The sequence below is a fragment of the Salmo trutta genome, chromosome 1, assembly GCF_901001165.1.
Source record: "Salmo trutta chromosome 1, fSalTru1.1, whole genome shotgun sequence".
NCBI lineage: Eukaryota > Metazoa > Chordata > Actinopteri > Salmoniformes > Salmonidae > Salmo > Salmo trutta.
Genome location: NC_042957.1, coordinates 12,561,203 through 12,578,957, shown reverse-complemented (window position 1 = coordinate 12,578,957; position 17,755 = coordinate 12,561,203). Strand labels below are relative to the sequence as shown.

General features: G+C 42.9%; 1 protein-coding gene across 1 annotated transcript in view; it reads right to left on the bottom strand.

Annotated features, from left to right (window-relative positions):
• The window catches only part of LOC115175637 (disks large-associated protein 2), a gene marked incomplete at its 5' end in the record, with an annotated part of 191,923 nt that extends 185,306 nt beyond the window's left edge, over nucleotides 1-6,617 (bottom strand). The window contains one exon of the mRNA XM_029738938.1: nucleotides 6,545-6,617. Coding sequence (XP_029594798.1) covers nucleotides 6,545-6,617 — 73 coding nt within the window. The remainder of the gene's footprint in view (nucleotides 1-6,544) is intronic.
• Nucleotides 6,618-17,755: the final 11,138 nt, after the last annotated feature.

Here is a 17,755-nt window from a genome sequence, read left to right as displayed (position 1 = left end):
AACACACCACTATAGAGAAAAACACATCTATAGAGAAACACACCACTATAGAAAAACAACAATATTGAGAAACACATCACAATAGAGAAACAAACCACTATAGAGACACACCACTATAGAGAAACACAACTCCAACAAAAACACCACTACAGAGAAACACCACTATAGACAAACAACAATATAAAGAAACACATCACAATAGTGAAACACAACCCCCAAAAAACACCACTATAGAGGACCAATATTATAGAGAAACACACCTCTTTTTAGAAACACACAACTGTAGAGAAACACCATTATATAGAAACACACCACTATAAAGAAACACACCACTATAGAGTAACACACCACAATAGAGAAAGACACCACTATAGAGAAACACACCACTATAGAGAAACACACCACTATAGAGAAACACACCACTATAGAGAAATACACCATTATAGAGAAACACATCACTATAGAGAAACACACCACTATAGAGAAACACACCACTATAGAGAAACACACCACTATAGAGAAACACACCATTATAGACAAACACACCACTATAGAGAAACACACCACTATAGAGAAACACACCATTATAGACAAACACACCACTATAGAGAAACAAAACTATAGTGAAACACCGCTATAGAGTAACACACCACCATAGAGAAACACACCACCATAGAGTAACACACCACTATAGAGTAACACACCACCATAGAGAAACACACCACTATAGAGAAACACACCACTATAGAGAAACACATCACAATAGCGAAACACCACTCCAAAAAACACCACTATAGAGCAACACCATTATAGAGAAACACACCTCTTTTTACAAACACACAACTGCAGAGTAACACACCACTATAGAGAAACACACCACTATAGAGAAACACACCACTATAGAGAAACAAACCATTTTAGAGAAACACACCATTTTAGAGAAACAAACTATAGACAAACACACAACTACAGAGGAACAACACTATAGAGAAACACACAACTTCGGAGAACCACAACTATAGAGAAACAAAACTATAGTGAAACACCAGTATAGAGGACCACCACTATAGAGAAACACACCACTTTAGACAAACAACAATATAGAGAAACACATCACAATAGTGAAACACAACTCCAAAAAAACACCACTATAGAGGAACAACAATAGAGAAACACATCTCTTTTTACAAACACACAACTGTAGAGAAACAACATTATATAGAAACACACCACTATAGAGAAACACACCACTATAGAGTAACACACCACAATAGAGAATCCAGCAATATACAGAAACACACCAATATAGACAAACACACCACTATAGAGGTACACCACTATAGAGAAACAAATCTATTGTGAAACACCATTATATAGAAGCACACCACTAAAGAGAAAGACACCATTACAGAGAAACACACCGGTATAGAGAAACACTCCACTATAGAGAAACACACCATTATAGACAAACACAGCACTATAAAGGTACACCACTATAGAGAAACACACCTTTTTTGAGAAACACCATTACAGAAAAACAACAATATAGAAAAACACCATTATATAGAAACACACCACTATAGAGAAACCATCATTATACAGAAACACACCACTATGGAGAATGGGGTGGCAGCGCAGCCTAGTGGTTAGAGCATTGGACTAGAGACACCATTATTAACAAACACACCACTATAGAGAATCAAAACAACACTATAGAGAAACACACAACTATAGAGACACACTACTATAGAGAAAAAACATTATAGAGAAACACACCACTATAGAGAAACACCACTATAGGCAAACACACCACCAGATTGAAACATACCATTATAAAGAAAATGCACCACTATAGAGAAGCACACAACTATAGACACACCACTATAGAGAAACACCACTATAGACAATAACAATATAAGGAAACACATCACAATAGTGAAACATCACTCCAAAAAAAACACCACTATAGAGAAATATTATAGAGAAACACACCACTTTTTACAAACACACCACTGTAGAGAAACACACCACTATAGAGAAACCAACATTATACAGAAACACACCACCATAGAGAAACAAGTGTATCGTGAAACACCACTCTAGAGAAACACACCACTCTAGAGAAACACACCAGTATAGAGAAACACACCATTTTAGAGAAACACACTATCGACAAACACACCACTATAGAGGACCACCACTATAGAGAAACACACCACTATGGAGAAACACAACTATAGAGAAACAAAACTACAGAGAAACACACCACTACAGAGAAACATACCACTATAGAGAAAGACATCATTATAGAGAAACACACTACTATAGAGAAACACACCACTATAGAGAAACACACCACCATAGAGAAACAAGTGTATCGTGAAACACCACTCTAGAGAAACACACCACTATAGAGAAACACACCAATATAGAGAAACACACCACTATAGAGAAACGCACAACTATAGAGAAACACACCACTATAGAGAAACACACCACTATAGAGAAACACACCACTATAGAGAAACACACCACTATAGAGAAACACACCACTATAGAGAAACACACCACTATAGAGAAACGCACAACTATAGAGAAACACACCACTATAGAGAAACACACCACTATAGAGAAACACACCATTACAGAGAAACACACCATTATAGAGAAACATTTGGAGATGATGAGAAAGAGAGACAGTGATACACCCAGTATTCTGAAGTTGATTGGAATTGTACATGGGTATACAGAGAAAATGTGACTGTGTAGCAAGCATGTGACTGTGTAGCAATGCCATACAATCCAGTTAAACAATGAACAGGGATGCTCTGAATGTGCTCTAGTCCAGCTCGTGTTCACCCGCACACACACACACACTAAGCCCATCGCATGACCCTAAGCACCACTAACTACTGAACAGTGGATCCAAGCCTAATGCTAGTAGACTGTACGACTTCATTTCCTTATTGGTCTTCCAGAACCACAGACTCCAACAGTAGAAAGCACACTGAAGACCACATCAACCAGTGGCAGACAGACATACCACAGCTTTCAGGGTAGACGAGGACATAACATTACATGTGGAGAGAGAGAGAGGGACCATACATTCTCCTTATTATCTCTGGTGTTGATCTACACACTGCTGTTGTTGCTCATAAAACATGAATGGTAGGCCTACCTTGACTGAAACTAAAGGCCAGTTAAGTGTGTCAATGATCTCATAAATCGAGTTAGGTGATTGATGTGCGAACGCAACAGACGGGCAAACAGTCGTTGTGAGGGAGTAGCTGGGGAATCTGCTTTAAGGATGCTATGCTAACTGCTGGGGAATCTGCTTTAAGGGTGCTACGCTAACTGCTGGGGAATCTGCTATAAGGATGCTATGCTAACTGCTGGGGAATCTTCTTTAAGGATGCTATGCTAACTGCTGGGGAATCTTATTTAAGGATGCTATGCTAACTGCTGGGGAATCTGCTTTAAGGATGCTATGCTAACTGCTGGGGAACCTTCTTTAGGGATGCTATGCTAACTGCTGGGGAATCTTATTTAAGGATGCTATGCTAACTGCTGGGGAATCTGCTTTAAGGGTGCTACGCTAACTGCTGGGGAATCTGCTTTAAGGGTGCTACGCTAACTGCTGGGGAATCTGCTTTAAGGGTGCTATGTTAACTGCTGGGGAATCTGCTTTAAGGATGCTATGCTAACTGCTGGGGAATCTGCTTTAAGGGTGCTACGCTAACTGCTGGGGAATCTACTTTAAGGATGCTGAGCTAACTGCTGGGGAATCTGCTATGAGGATGCTATGTTAACTGCTGGGGGGAATGGAGCAACACAGATACCTGACAGAGTGCAGGTAACTGTGAGGAGCTGCTGCTAACCTATCCCTCCCAGAATCTCCTATGCATTACAACGCTAAAGGGATGACAAATGGCTACCTCGGGTTCGACACAGTCGTCCACTCCACTGTGTGTGCGTGTTTGTGTAAGCCAATGGATCACATCTACAATGATAAAATGTATCTCTGGATCCCTGTTAAAGCATTGTCTAGCACATTGTAGAGCCTGGAGGGTACAAGCCTCACACATGGTAAATGATCTTATACCGGCTAGTCAGGCACACACACACACACACACACACACACACACACACACACACACACACACACACACACACACACACACACACACAGCAGCCCTGGCCAAAGCCCTGTGAAGGTGTTCAAAAGCAGCATGAAGGATTCAGAGGGAGCTGCAGTAACAGCTTGGCTCCGCCCCTAATTTATGGAAGTGGTGGTAGGTGTGGGCGGGGCCTAAAGACAAGTGATGGGGTAGGTGTGGGCAGGGCCTAGAGACTAGTGATGGGGTAGGTGTGGGCGGGGCCTAGTGAGTAGGGTTGGGGTAGGTGTTGGCGGGGCCTAGTGAGTAGTGATGGGGTAGGTGTTGGCGGGCCTAGAGACTAGTGATGGGGTAGGTGTTGGCGGGGCCTAGTGAGTAGTGATGGGGTAGGTGTTGGCGGGGCCTAGTGAGTAGTGTTGGGGTAGGTATGGGCGGGGCCTAGTAAGTAGTGATGGGGTAGGTGTTGGCGGGGCCTAGTAAGCAGTGATGGGGTAGGTGTGGGCGGGGCCTAGTAAGTAGTGATGGGGTAGGTGTTGGCGGGGCCTAGTAAGTAGTGATGAGGTAGGTGTTGGCGGGGCCTAGAGACTAGTGATGGGGTAGGTGTTGGCGGGGCCTAGTGAGTAGTGATGGGGTAGGTGTGGGCGGGGCCTAGTGAGTAGTGATGGGGTAGGTGTGGGCGGGGCCTAGTGAGTAGTGATGGGGTAGGTGTTGGCGGGGCCTAGAGACTAGTGATGGGGTAGGTGTTGGCGGGGCCTAGAGACTAGGATGGGGTAGGTAGGGGCGGGGCCTAGTGAGTAGTGATGGGGTAGGTAGGGACGGGGCCTAGTGAGTAGTGTTGGGGGAATTGAATTGATACAGTTACATATAAGGATATTATTTTTTACGATATATCGTTTCGTTTTGACAATATCGCAATATTATTTTGCGCTAGTTTTCTGTACCTGCATCAAAATGTTTCCTTTATAATTTGTTCTCAATCTTCTTTTTAAATAGGTAACCAATTTGTTTTCTGCACTTTTATTTCCATGACTGAACAAAACTCGTTTTCTCATGGCTCTCTCTTGTCCCTCTGGAGCTGCAATATGTTTGGAACATCAAATCGCAATAAAATCACAGTATCGAATTGCGAATCGTGAGAATCGTAATACATATGGTATCGTGAGCTAGGGAAATTTCCAGCCCTAAAAGAAAGTTGAAAGTGATCTCCATTAGGTCACCCTAGGGCCAGGACTTAGGGCAGACCTCCCACATGTGATTGAGAGATGTGAGGGAAACCACCATTCAGATGGTAACCTCCACATCTTCCCCATGGTTTGCAGAGCACAGAGAGAGTGAGTCAAGTGGAACAGGGAGGACTGTCACACTAGCTCTCTCGCTCCTTCCCTGTACCATTCCTGTCTCTCTATCTGTACCATCTCTCTCTCTCCCCCCACACACACACACTCCCCCTCTCTCTCTCTCTCTCTCTCTCTCATACAGACACACACCAAACATACACACGCTCCCACACACTCACTCTCTCCCTCTCACACACACACACACAAAAAACACGCTCCCACACACACTCTCTCTCCCTCTCTCTCTCTCACACACACATACCACATACGCACACACACTAACTCTATATCTCTCTCTCACACACACACACACACACACACACACACACACACACACACACACACACACACACACACACACACACACACACACACACACACACACACACACACACACACACACAAACACACACACACACACACACACACACACACACAGCTCGTCACACTGTGTGACGGATGCCCCTCTGTCAGCCACCAAACCATAAAATCATGTCTACCCATTACGGCCAACCAAACCCCTATGAGATTATTGCTAGGTAACATTATCTCCTACCCCATTTCATTCATCCGTATCATTTGAGAAACGGAGCCCCAAATATTCACAGCCGCAACACACCAGAGTTGCTCCATCTTCAGATATTGGTCACATAGACCAGGTGAAAATTACCCCGTTGCCCATCGAGAACCTTGGCAGTGGTTTGGCCCTCCCACTCTTCGAGCTTAACACACACATACATTAGCCAGACGGATCACTGACGATGGATGAAGGGAGAGAGCATTCGGCTCACCACGTCCAGCTGAAGACAGATGTGCTGCATCTGCCCAAGGTGTTGAAAATCTGGTGTGCTGTTCTACCCGTCCCCCAATCCAATACTGAGATGAATACCAAGTACTAGGTCTGGCTCCGTCAACTTTCAATCAACCTGTTTCATCCGCCTCTGAGACAGTAGCAAGGCAATGACAAGAAAACATACATTTATACTGCGATAGGTCTCAAATTCCTCCTGCTTGTGAAAAATGATGTAGCCCATAAAAGCTTTGCTTGCTGTGCCTTTAGGGGTAACATGACATGCATCCCAATGCTCTTACCTTGCAGCGTGCCTATGTTCTGGAGACATCGGAGCACATATGTTGCTTCTTCACTCGATGACAGGAAAACACAGCACAGTCATTCAGAGACACACAGATCTGAGAAAGAGTCTGTTCTGGTGGGCAGAAGAAGAAAAAAACAAAATCCCTCTCTTCCTTCCTTCCTTCCCTCCTGTTTCTTTTTTTATCCAAGCCCTCAGAGGAATAGGGTGAGAGGAATGGGGCGATGAGGAGAGGATGAGATGCAGGAGGACCAGTCTGTTGTACTGTTCTGTGGCTGTGTATCAGTGCTGGGCTCTGCGTGTACTCCTCCACTGCAGCAGTGTGAGTGACAGAGGCTCGTGCTGCATGTTCCACAGGCTCTACCGGCACAGCGCAAAACACGGCAACTAAATTCCCGTCCAATGGATTCAGAACCCTGCATTTCTGTATCTCCACATATCCCCTTCTCTTTTTGTATTGATTTACCTCTCTCTTCTCTACAGGTTCAGAGTATGTCCTGTGTTTGTCTCCATATCATTGGATCCGTATCCTCCTTTTCCGTCCTTTGCGTCGTCCCTCACTCCTCTCACTGGACGTCATGTGTCTGATACTCCTGGCAATAAAATGTCAAGCCCAATAAAGCTCCAACCTCCTCCTCTGATGATGATGATGACATCACTGCTTCAGCTGACCGACAGTGAGTGTTTTCTTCGTCTCGTGGGAGTATTACGTCACAGACTTCAGACACATTTCTTGGATTCAGTTGGACCTTCAGTTGATGATTTTTCATCATAGGTAATATCACATGACACTATTACCTAATTTGGAGTTGCAAATCATGTAATAACATAACACATAACACAAAATTCCAATAGACGGAGAAACACTAACTCACAAAACAACTTACAATTACATGCAACTGCAATAGGTTAGTTTAGGCACCCTAGTGAGTGGTTAAATTAGGGTAAGGTTTAGGCATGCTAATGAGTGGTTAAAGGTAGGCTCAGCGATATGACGTAGATGCAGAAAGTAAACAGCATAATGGGTTAATTTCCGCAACAAAACCGTTGAAGCGCGAGGCTCAACTTGTCCGTTGTTTTGGTGCCCTGGCTACCACGCTGTAACAGCATGATGGGAACCCATGCACATGGACGCATGGGTCTTGCATCTTGCTCCTCTCAATACCTGCATTGCTGCTCGTGGCAATGTCATTTCGCCAGTGGTGTAAAGTACTTAAGTAGTACTTTAAAGTATTTTTACTTAAGTAGTTTTTGAGGTTATCTGTACTTTACTATTTATATATGTTTACTTTTACTTCACTACATTACTAAAGAAAATTATGTACTTTTTACTCCATTCAATGGAGTATGGTTCAATTCACACACTTATCAAGAAAACATCCCTGGTCATCCCTACTGCCTCTGATCTGGCCATCTGGTTTTCTTAGTTTAAGGACATTTTATTTATTCAAACTTTTACTTTTACTTTATTTTAAAAACAATACTTTTAGACTTTTACTCACGTAGAATTTTACTGGGTGACTTTTACCTTTACTTGAGTCATTTTCTATTAAGGTATCTTTACTTTTACTCAAGTATGACAATTGGGTACTTTTTCCACCACTGCATTTCGCTGAGTCTACCGTTAAGATAATAACTAGGCTTACAAAACAAAAACATGCCTGGATTCAAACTGCTGTCAATCAAAGTGTGAGTTACCACCATGATTCATCATTAATAGACAGTCCAGCTACTGTACCAGAACTCAAACCATCACCCCTCCGATTAACCTCACATCCTGCCATTTTATTAATCTGTTCTCTCTCTCAGCGCAAGAGGGTATCTTTGAAGACAAAAATACACTGCTCAAAAAAATAAAGGGAACACTTAAACAACACAATGTAACTCCAAGTCAATCACACTTCTGTGAAATCAAACTGTCCACTTAGGAAGCAACACTGATTGACAATAAATTTCACATGCTGTTGTGCAAATGGAATAGACAACAGGTGGAAATTATAGGCAATTAGCAAGACACCCCCAATAAAGGAATGGTTCTGCAGGTGGAGACCACAGACCACTTCTCAGTTCCTATGCTTCCTGGCTGATGTTTTGGTCACTTTTGAATGCTGGCGGTGCTTTCACTCTAGTGGTAGCATGAGACGGAGTCTACAACCCACACAAGTGGCTCAGGTAGTGCAGCTCATCCAGGATGGCACATCAATGCGAGCTGTGGCAAGAAGGTTTGCTGTGTCTGTCAGCGTAGTGTCCAGAGCATGGAGGCGCTACCAGGAGACAGGCCAGTACATCAGGAGACGTGGAGGAGGCCGTAGGAGGGCAACAACCCAGCAGCAGGACCGCTACCTCCACCTTTGTGCAAGGAGGAGCAGGAGGAGCACTGCCAGAGCCCTGCAAAATGACCTCCAGCAGGCCACAAATGTGCATGTGTCTGCTCAAACGGTCAGAAACAGACTCCATGAGGGTGGTATGAGGGCCCGACGTCCACAGGTGGGGGTTGTGCTTACAGCCCAACACCGTGCAGGACGTTTGACATTTGCCAGAGAACACCAAGATTGGCAAATTCGCCACTGGCGCCCTGTGCTCTTCACAGATGAAAGCAGGTTCACACTGAGCACGTGACAGACGTGACAGAGTCTGGAGACGCCGTGGAGAACGTTCTGCTGCCTGCAACATCCTCCAGCATGACCGGTTTGGCGGTGGGTCAGTCATGGTGTGGGGTGGCATTTCTTTGGGGGGCCGCACAGCCCTCCATGTGCTCGCCAGAGGTAACCTGACTGCCATTAGGTACCGAGATGAGATCCTCAGACCCCTTGTGAGACCATATGCTGGTGTGGTTGGCCCTGGGTTCCTCCTAATGCAAGACAATGCTAGACCTCATGTGGCTGGAGTGTGTCAGCAGTTCCTGCAAGAGGAAGGCATTGATGCTATGGACTGGCCCGCCCGTTCCCCAGACCTGAATCCAATTGAGCACATCTGGGACATCATGTCTCGCTCCATCCACCAACGCCACGTTGCACCACAGACTGTCCAGGAGTTGGCAGATGCTTTAGTCCAGGTCTGGGAGGAGATCCCTCAGGAGACCATCTGCCACCTCATCAGGAGCATGCCCAGGCGCTGTAGGGAGGTCATACAGGCACGTGGAGGCCACACACACTACTGAGCCTCATTTTGACTTCTTTTAAGGACATTACATCAAAGTTGGATCAGCCTGTAGTGTGGTTTTCCACTTTAATTTTGAGTGTGACTCCAAATCCAGACCTCCATGGGTTGATAAATTGGATTTCCATTGATTATTTTTGTGTGATTTTGTTGTCAGCACATTCAACTATGTAAAGAAAAAAGTATTTAATAAGATTATTTCATTCATTCAGATCTAGGATGTGTTATTTTAGTGTTCCCTTTATTTTTTTGAGCAGTATATATACAACTTGTCTGAGGATTATATTGATTTGGGGTTAATGTAGCTCATTGGTAGTGGAGTTAATGTAGTTTATTGGTAGTCTTATGGAGTGGACACTAGCTTCTGAGGGATGAGAGTGCACGCACTCTTGACAGGGGAGAGATGCTACTAAGGGAATAGGGCTGCAGAAAAGGTTGTGCTGTGGGTACACTGTAGCGTTGGGCTAAAGGGGAGAAGAGGGAGGGAGATATGTAAGGGTTGCGGAACTGGTGGCAGTGAAGTCAGACGCAGGAGAGCAGAAATAGGTAATAGAAGGAGCAGTTTAATACAAATCCCACGGCAATACAAAAGAACCTACATAGGTACAAAACCCGACGCACACCAGTGGCATAGAGTACAAGCACATGGGGGGAGCAGAGGGTTAAATACACAACAATTAATAAGGGAAATGGAAAACAGGTGTGTAAGAAAACAAGACAAAACAATTGGAAAACTAAAAGTGGATTGACGATGGCTAGAAGACCGGTGACGCCGACCGCCGAACACCGCCCGAACAAGGAGAGGAAACGACTGTGGTAGAAGTTGTGACAAGATGTTGGCTCAGTTGGTAGAGCATGGTGTTTGCAACACCAGGGTTGTGGGTTTGATTCCCATGGGGGACCAGTACGGAGAAAAACAATTATGAAATGTATGCATTCACTACTGTAAGTCGCTCTGGATAAGAGCGTCTGCTAAATGACTAAAATGTCTGAGGGCCCTATAGGGTCTTAAAGATCCTGCACTTCACCTCAAGAGAAGCCAGTGCCATAACTACAGAAATATCCTGCTGATTCAAGTCTCAAATATTTTTATTTCGCATACAAAAACTTCACTGTGAAAAGTTACCTCCTCATCAATATCTCAGCCAAATATATATTTTCTTATCTGTAATCCAGTACTGAACCTCTGGTCGAAAGAATTACTCCAGAGAAAGACAACATTGCTCCATACAAAAACCTTAGATCTTCCACACTTGACCTGAATTGTCCCCATGGTCACAAGTCAAGCAATCTAAACTAAAGGCCTACAATATGATAATTGCCCTCAAAAACACCACACGTGGAACAGAGAATCACATTCCCCCACATTAATTCCTGAGGCATACCTCAAAGGCCCTGTATTATTTTGTTCATGCTCCTCATTTGATTAAGGTGAGCATTAATTATGGCACCAAGGGGCAGAAAAGGCAGGTGCGGTAACCGCTCCCTGCTCGCTCAAGGACAGAGCGTCGCGCTTGACAAATGGCTCCGCTCCAAAGAAACGGCGCTCAATTCTCCGAGCCACAAATACAAAGCGAAAAATGGTTCTAATTAAAAGTGCATCCGGTCTTTATTTGATCCATTTGAAGGTAATTAGAGATGTGGTTGTATTATGATGTGTAGGCTGGTGTCACGGGAGAGGCAGGTCAATAGAGCAGGGTTGTGTTCATCAGGCACCAAACAGAGGGAAACAGCTGAAACAGGGTAGGACTACTTGTACTTGTCCAGTAAGAAACACTAATTTTCCAGCTCAGTTTTCCATTACATGCCGTAATGAATACAACCCCTGTAGAAATTAGATGATGAAGGAATGAGAAAAGATACTGTCTCTATATTGACACTCACTGTCTATTAGGATAGATCAGTGGTTCATTCCCAACCTTTTTCGGTTACCGTACCACCAACTAAATTGTGCTCTGCCCGGAGTACCCCTGAAGTACCCCTCATGTGCATTTTACCAGTAAGTCTATGGTCTCACGAGTCTTCTCAATTACCCCCTGTGGATAGGCCAAGTACCCCCACGGGTCCAAGTACTCCTGGTTGGGAAACACTGCTCTAGATTACCCTCTAGAGTAAATGTAGATATTAACATGCAGATGTGTTTGTACTAGTGCTGACCTAGAATATCACAAACATATTGCATTGGGATACTGATGAAGTGATTCCCCACAAGCCCCACATTGCAAACCAACCAGCCAAACATTGCACATATGTGGGCCTAAATGAATCTGACTGCCACACTGACTGGTTCTTGTGCCACCCTGGTAAGTATCTTGGTTCATTGGATGTGTTCATCATCAAAGGCGATAGCACCACCTAGTGCTGTAACTCAGAGGTTGACAGTCCCCGTAATGTAAGAGCGCAGGTAGAGTAAGATTTTGTTATTGCGAACAAGTACAGTGTTACAAATCTTTCAAATAAGAGCATTTCATATATACAAATATTTAGATCTGTGTTGATATGATTGAAAAAGTTTCATGATTGAAAATCTTTGCTGGTTGATTTTACCCTCAGTTCTTCAATAGATACACACATTGGCTTAAACAGCCCTCGCCGTGTTTTGAGGAGGAGGAATGCTGCCTATGACCCCAAGAACACCATCCCCACCGTCAAACATGGAGGTGGAAACATTATGCTTTGGGTGTGTTTTTCTGCTAAGGGGACAAGAGAACTTCACCGCATCAAAGGGACGATGGACGGGGCCATGTACCGTCAAATCTTGGGTGAGAACCTCCTTCCCTCAGCCAGGGCATTGAAAATGGGTCGTGGATGGGTATTCCAGCATGACAATGACCCAAAACACACGGCCAAGGCAACAAAGGAGTGGCTCAAGAAGAAGCACATTAAGGTCCTAGACTGGCCTAGCCAGCAAACCTGGTGGCCAACTACAAGAAACGTCTGACCTCTGTGTTTGCCAACAAGGGTTTTGCCACCAAGTACTAAGTCATGTTTTGCAGAGGGGTCAAATACTTATTTCCTTCATTAAAATGCAAATCATTTTCTAACATTTATGACATGCATTGTTCTGGATTTTTTTGTTGTTATCCTGTCTCTCACTGTTCAAATAAACATACCATTCAAATTATAGACTGATCATTTCTTTGTCAATGGGCAAACGTACAAAATCAGCAGGGGATCAAATACTTTTTTCCGTCACTGTAATTCCCTTATGTTAATGACTTTTTGCAAATCCAATCGGTTTTCCCATGTTGATTCAACGTCATCACATATAATTTTGGGGTTGAAATGATGAGGAGACAACGTTTATTCAACCGGTTGTTGCCCAGTGGGTAGCCATCTAGCAATTTTAGGAAGTTGGCTTTAGCGAGGCAGCTAGATACAGTAGGTTCCCAATCTCATAACTAGCTACCAAGGCCATTTCAGGCTATCAATCAAGTTAGAGAAGCTTGTCTAGCTATCTTAGCTGGCATGTCAGCTAGTGTTGAAGCACTAAACATCATTCAGTTTCGCTTCTGTCCAATAAATGCTGCTTAAGTGCTGGTTGCTGCTTCCAGTCTAATAATGAAAATATTTTCTTATTTGGTAGATGTATCTGCCCCTCCCACGCCTCTTACCTGGGTTATTGTCAAGGAAAAGGCAGCAACGTGTCCATAGTAGCCATGGTAACACCTGTGACAAATTAATACATTTGTTTAGAAATAGTAGGCCTAGCTAATGAAGTTGAGTCACTACAGAATATACAGTTGAAGTCGGAAGTTTACATACACTTAGGTTGGAGTCATTAAAACTCCTTTTTTCAACCACCACAAATTTCTTGTTAACAAACTATAGTTTTGGCAAGTCGGTTAGGACATCTACTTTGTGCATGACACAAGTAATTTTTCCAACAATTGTTTACAGACAGATTATTTCACTTAAAATTCACTGTATCACAATTCCAGTGGGTCAGAAGTTTACATACACTAAGTTGACTGTGCCTTTAAACAGCTTGGAAAATTCCAGAAAATTATCTCATGGCTTTAGACGCTTCTGAGGCTAATTGACATAATTTGAGTCAATTGAAGGTGTACCTGTGGATGTACTTCAAGGCCTACCTTCAACCTCAGTGCCGCTTTGCTTGACATCATGGGACAATCAAAAGGAATCAACCAAGACCTCAGAAAAAAATTGTAGACCTCCACAAGTCTGGTTCATCATAGGGAGCAATTTCCAAACGCATGAAGGTACCACGTTCATCTGTACAAACAATAGTACGCAAGTATAAACACCATGGGACCACGCAGCCATCATACCGCTCAGGAAGGAGACGAGTTCTGTCTCCTAGAGATGAATGTACTTTGATGCGAAAAGTGCAAATCAATCCCAGAACAACAGCAAAGGACCTTGTGAAGAGGCTGGAGGAAACAGGTACAAAAGTGTCTATATCCACAGTAAAACGAGTCCTATATCGACAACCTGAAAGGCCGCTCAGCAAGGAAAAAGCCACTGCTCAAAAAGCCAGACTACGGTTTGAAACTGCACATGGGGACAGAGATTGTACTTTTTGGAGAAATGCCCTCTGGTCTGATGAAACAATAATAGAACTGTTTGGCCATAATGACCATAGTTATGTTTGGAGGATAAAGGGGGAGGCTTGCAAGCCGAAGAACAGCATCCCAACCGTGAAGCATGCGGGTGGCAGCATCCTGTTGAGGGGGTGCTTTGCTGTTGGAGGGATTGGTGCACTTCACAAAATAGATTGCATCATGAGGATGGAAAATTATGTGGATATATTGAAGCAACATCTCAAGACATCAGTCAGGAAGTTAAAGCTTGGTCGCAAATGGGTCTTCCAAATGGACAATGACCCCAAGCATATTTCCAAAGTTGTGGCAAAATGGCTTAAGGACAACAAAGTAAAGGTATTGGAGTGGCCATCACAAAGCCCTGACCTCAATCCCATAGAAAATTTGTGGGCAGAACTGAAAAAGCATGTGCGAGCAAGGAGGCCTACAAACCTGACTCAGTTACACCAGCTCTGTCAGGAGGAATGGACCAAAATTCACCCAACTTGTTGTGGGAAGATTGTAGAAGGCTACCCGAAACGTTTGACCCAAGTTAAACAATTTAAAGGCAATGCTACCTAATACTAATTGAGTGTATGTAAACTTCTGACCCACTGGGAATGTGATGAAAGAAACACAAGCTGAAATAAATCAATAATTCTCTCTACTATTATTCTGACATCTCACATTCTTAAAATAAAGTGGTGATCCTAACTGACCTAAGACAGGGAATTTTAGAAGGATTACATGTCAGGAATTTTGAAAAACTGAGTTTAAATGTATAAGTGTACATAAGGTGTATGTACACTTCCGACTTCAACTGTAGATGTGTTGAATGGGGGGGAGAGGTCCACAATGAACAAGTATAGATCGTAACTATGACAAGACACCGTGAGACCATGAGCGCATTACGATTTCAAATGTAAGATGTGTTGAATATCAAGCCTACCAGTAAGTATATTGTTGTTATACAACGGATGGGTCTAATGCTCGATGCGGATTGGTTAAAACTGCATTCCAGCCGGTGTCTATTCCACAAGTTACCACTGGCTAAATCTATGACGTTGAAATGCCTATTTACTCTGTTCCATCTCACTGCGCTATCCACTGTCTCATCAGCCCAGCTTGGCAATTTATTTTTATTTAATTTAATTTAACCTTTATTTAACTATGCAAGTCAGTTAAGAACAAATGAGTATTTACAATGATGGCCTACCCCGGCCAAAGCTGTGCCAATTGTGCACCGCCCTATGGGACTCCCAATCACGGCCGGATGTGATGCAGCCTGGATTAACTTGATCTCCACTATAAAAAGCATCTAGACATTATCTCACATTTCTTTTACACTAGCATTTTGTTAACGGAAATTTGTATAAACCTTTCTGCCTGTCTCGCCGACATTTGCAACATTGTTTCAATATTGAAATTCGATCTGCTGCTGTCCCATAGTAATGAATGTGTCGGGAGTCGGGACGAGACAGACAGGCAGACAGCTTTTCTCAGCCAGTCAAAATCATGAATCAGCTGGCATCATTTTTATGGATATATACAAATAAATGTAAATAGAAAACATGTGAAAAGAAACACAGCTAGTTTGCAGTCTTTCCAGCTTCAGTTTGAAGTGATTGTGCTAGCTGTGTTGTTGGCTAGCTCCTCTGAACAACAGTGTCCTGACAAGAGAGCACATTTCTATGCAAGGCGAAATTGCGCATCATTAGCTCATTGTTATGGATGTATCCAAATAAATGTCACTAGAAAACAACTTAAACCAACACAAATGCTGCTACCTTGCTGTTCGTCTGACTGCACTGTTTGACTTGACTGTAAGTTAGCTGTAGTTGGCTAGCTAGCAAGCAAGGAATAAGAATGTTGCCAGCCAGTACGGCAATGGAACATTTAGAATGAACAACTGGTTCGCGTCCACAGATACAGAACAAAAAGACTGAACAACTGGGTCGCGTCTCTGACAGAAGGCCTCTGACAGAAGGCCAGCATCCCGGAGTCGCCTCTTCACTGTTGTCGTTGAGACTGGTGTTTTGCGGGTACTATTTAATGAAGCTGCCAGTTGAGAACTTGTGAGGCATCTGTTTCTCAAACTAGACATTCTAATGTACTTGTCCTCTTGCTCAGTTGTGCAGTGGGGCCTCCCACTCCTCTTTCTATTCTGGTTAGACCCAGTTTGAGCTGTTCTGTGAAGGGAGTAGTACAAAGCGTTGTACGAGGTCTTCATGTTTCTTGGCCATTTCTCGCATGGAACAGCCTTCATTTCTCAGAACAAGAATAGACTGACGAGTTTCAGAAGAAAGTACTTTGTTTCTGGCCATTTTGAGCCTGTAGTCAAACCCACAAATTCTGATGCTCCAGATACTCAACTAGTCTAAAGGCCAGCTTTATTGCTTCTTTAATCAGAACTACAGTTTTCAGCTGTGCTAACAATTGCAAAAGGGTTTTCTAATGATCAATTAGCCTTTTAAAATTATCAACTTGGATTAGCTAACACAACGTGCCATTGGAACACAGGAGTGGTGGTTTCTGATAATGGGCCTCTGTACGCCTATGTAGATATTCCTTCTTTTTTTTTTTTTTATCTGCCGTTTCCAGCTACAATAGTCATTTACAACATTAACAACATCCAAACTGTATTTCTGATTGATTTGATGTTATTTTAAGGAACAAAAAAAAAGTGCCTTTCTTTCAAAAACAAGGACATTTCTAAGTGACCCCAAACTTTTGAATGGTAGCGTATATCTTGTGGAAGGATGAAATAGTATGAAACAAATCTTTCAAATGTTTATGAAAGTATGTCAGTCATTATTTGAATATGTTGGTAACCCGTTGTATAAAAGTGATAATGCCCTCAAAGCCTATAGCTGTGCTCGAATACTAATACTAACTGCACTAACTGTACTATTTGTGACCTGAATTGAGTATATAGTATGGTTATTGGTCATAGTATGGATATAGTTAGTATGCCAAAAGTTCCCGGATGTCGTACTAAATTTGTCAAAATATGAAGAATACACGCAGAGGACACTATTGCCGTACTTTAAGGCCGAAAATGCAAATCTTCAGGAAATGGGCGTGGCTTCACATCGTTTCGAGATTTGAAGGAAATGGCAAAAAATATGCAGTCGCAGTACAACCAGAGTGGATACAAATTCATTTCTTGAACTAATTATGACAAATCTTAAGAAAATGTTGAGCAATGTAATAAAGTAATGAGTGACCTTACACGTTATATTGGCTGACAATTTGTTAGCTATACTGTCCTTACGAACCATATTGCATATCATTACAGCAGTATGTAGCGGTATGTTAGATAAATAAAAACTAACGTTAGGTAGCTATTTATTTATTTATTTCACCTTTATTTAACCAGGTAGGGTAGTTGAGAACAAGTTCTCATTTACAACTGCGACCTGGCCAAGATAAAGCAAAGCAGTTCGACACATACAACAACACAGAGTTACACATGGAATAAAACAAACATACAGTCAATAATACAG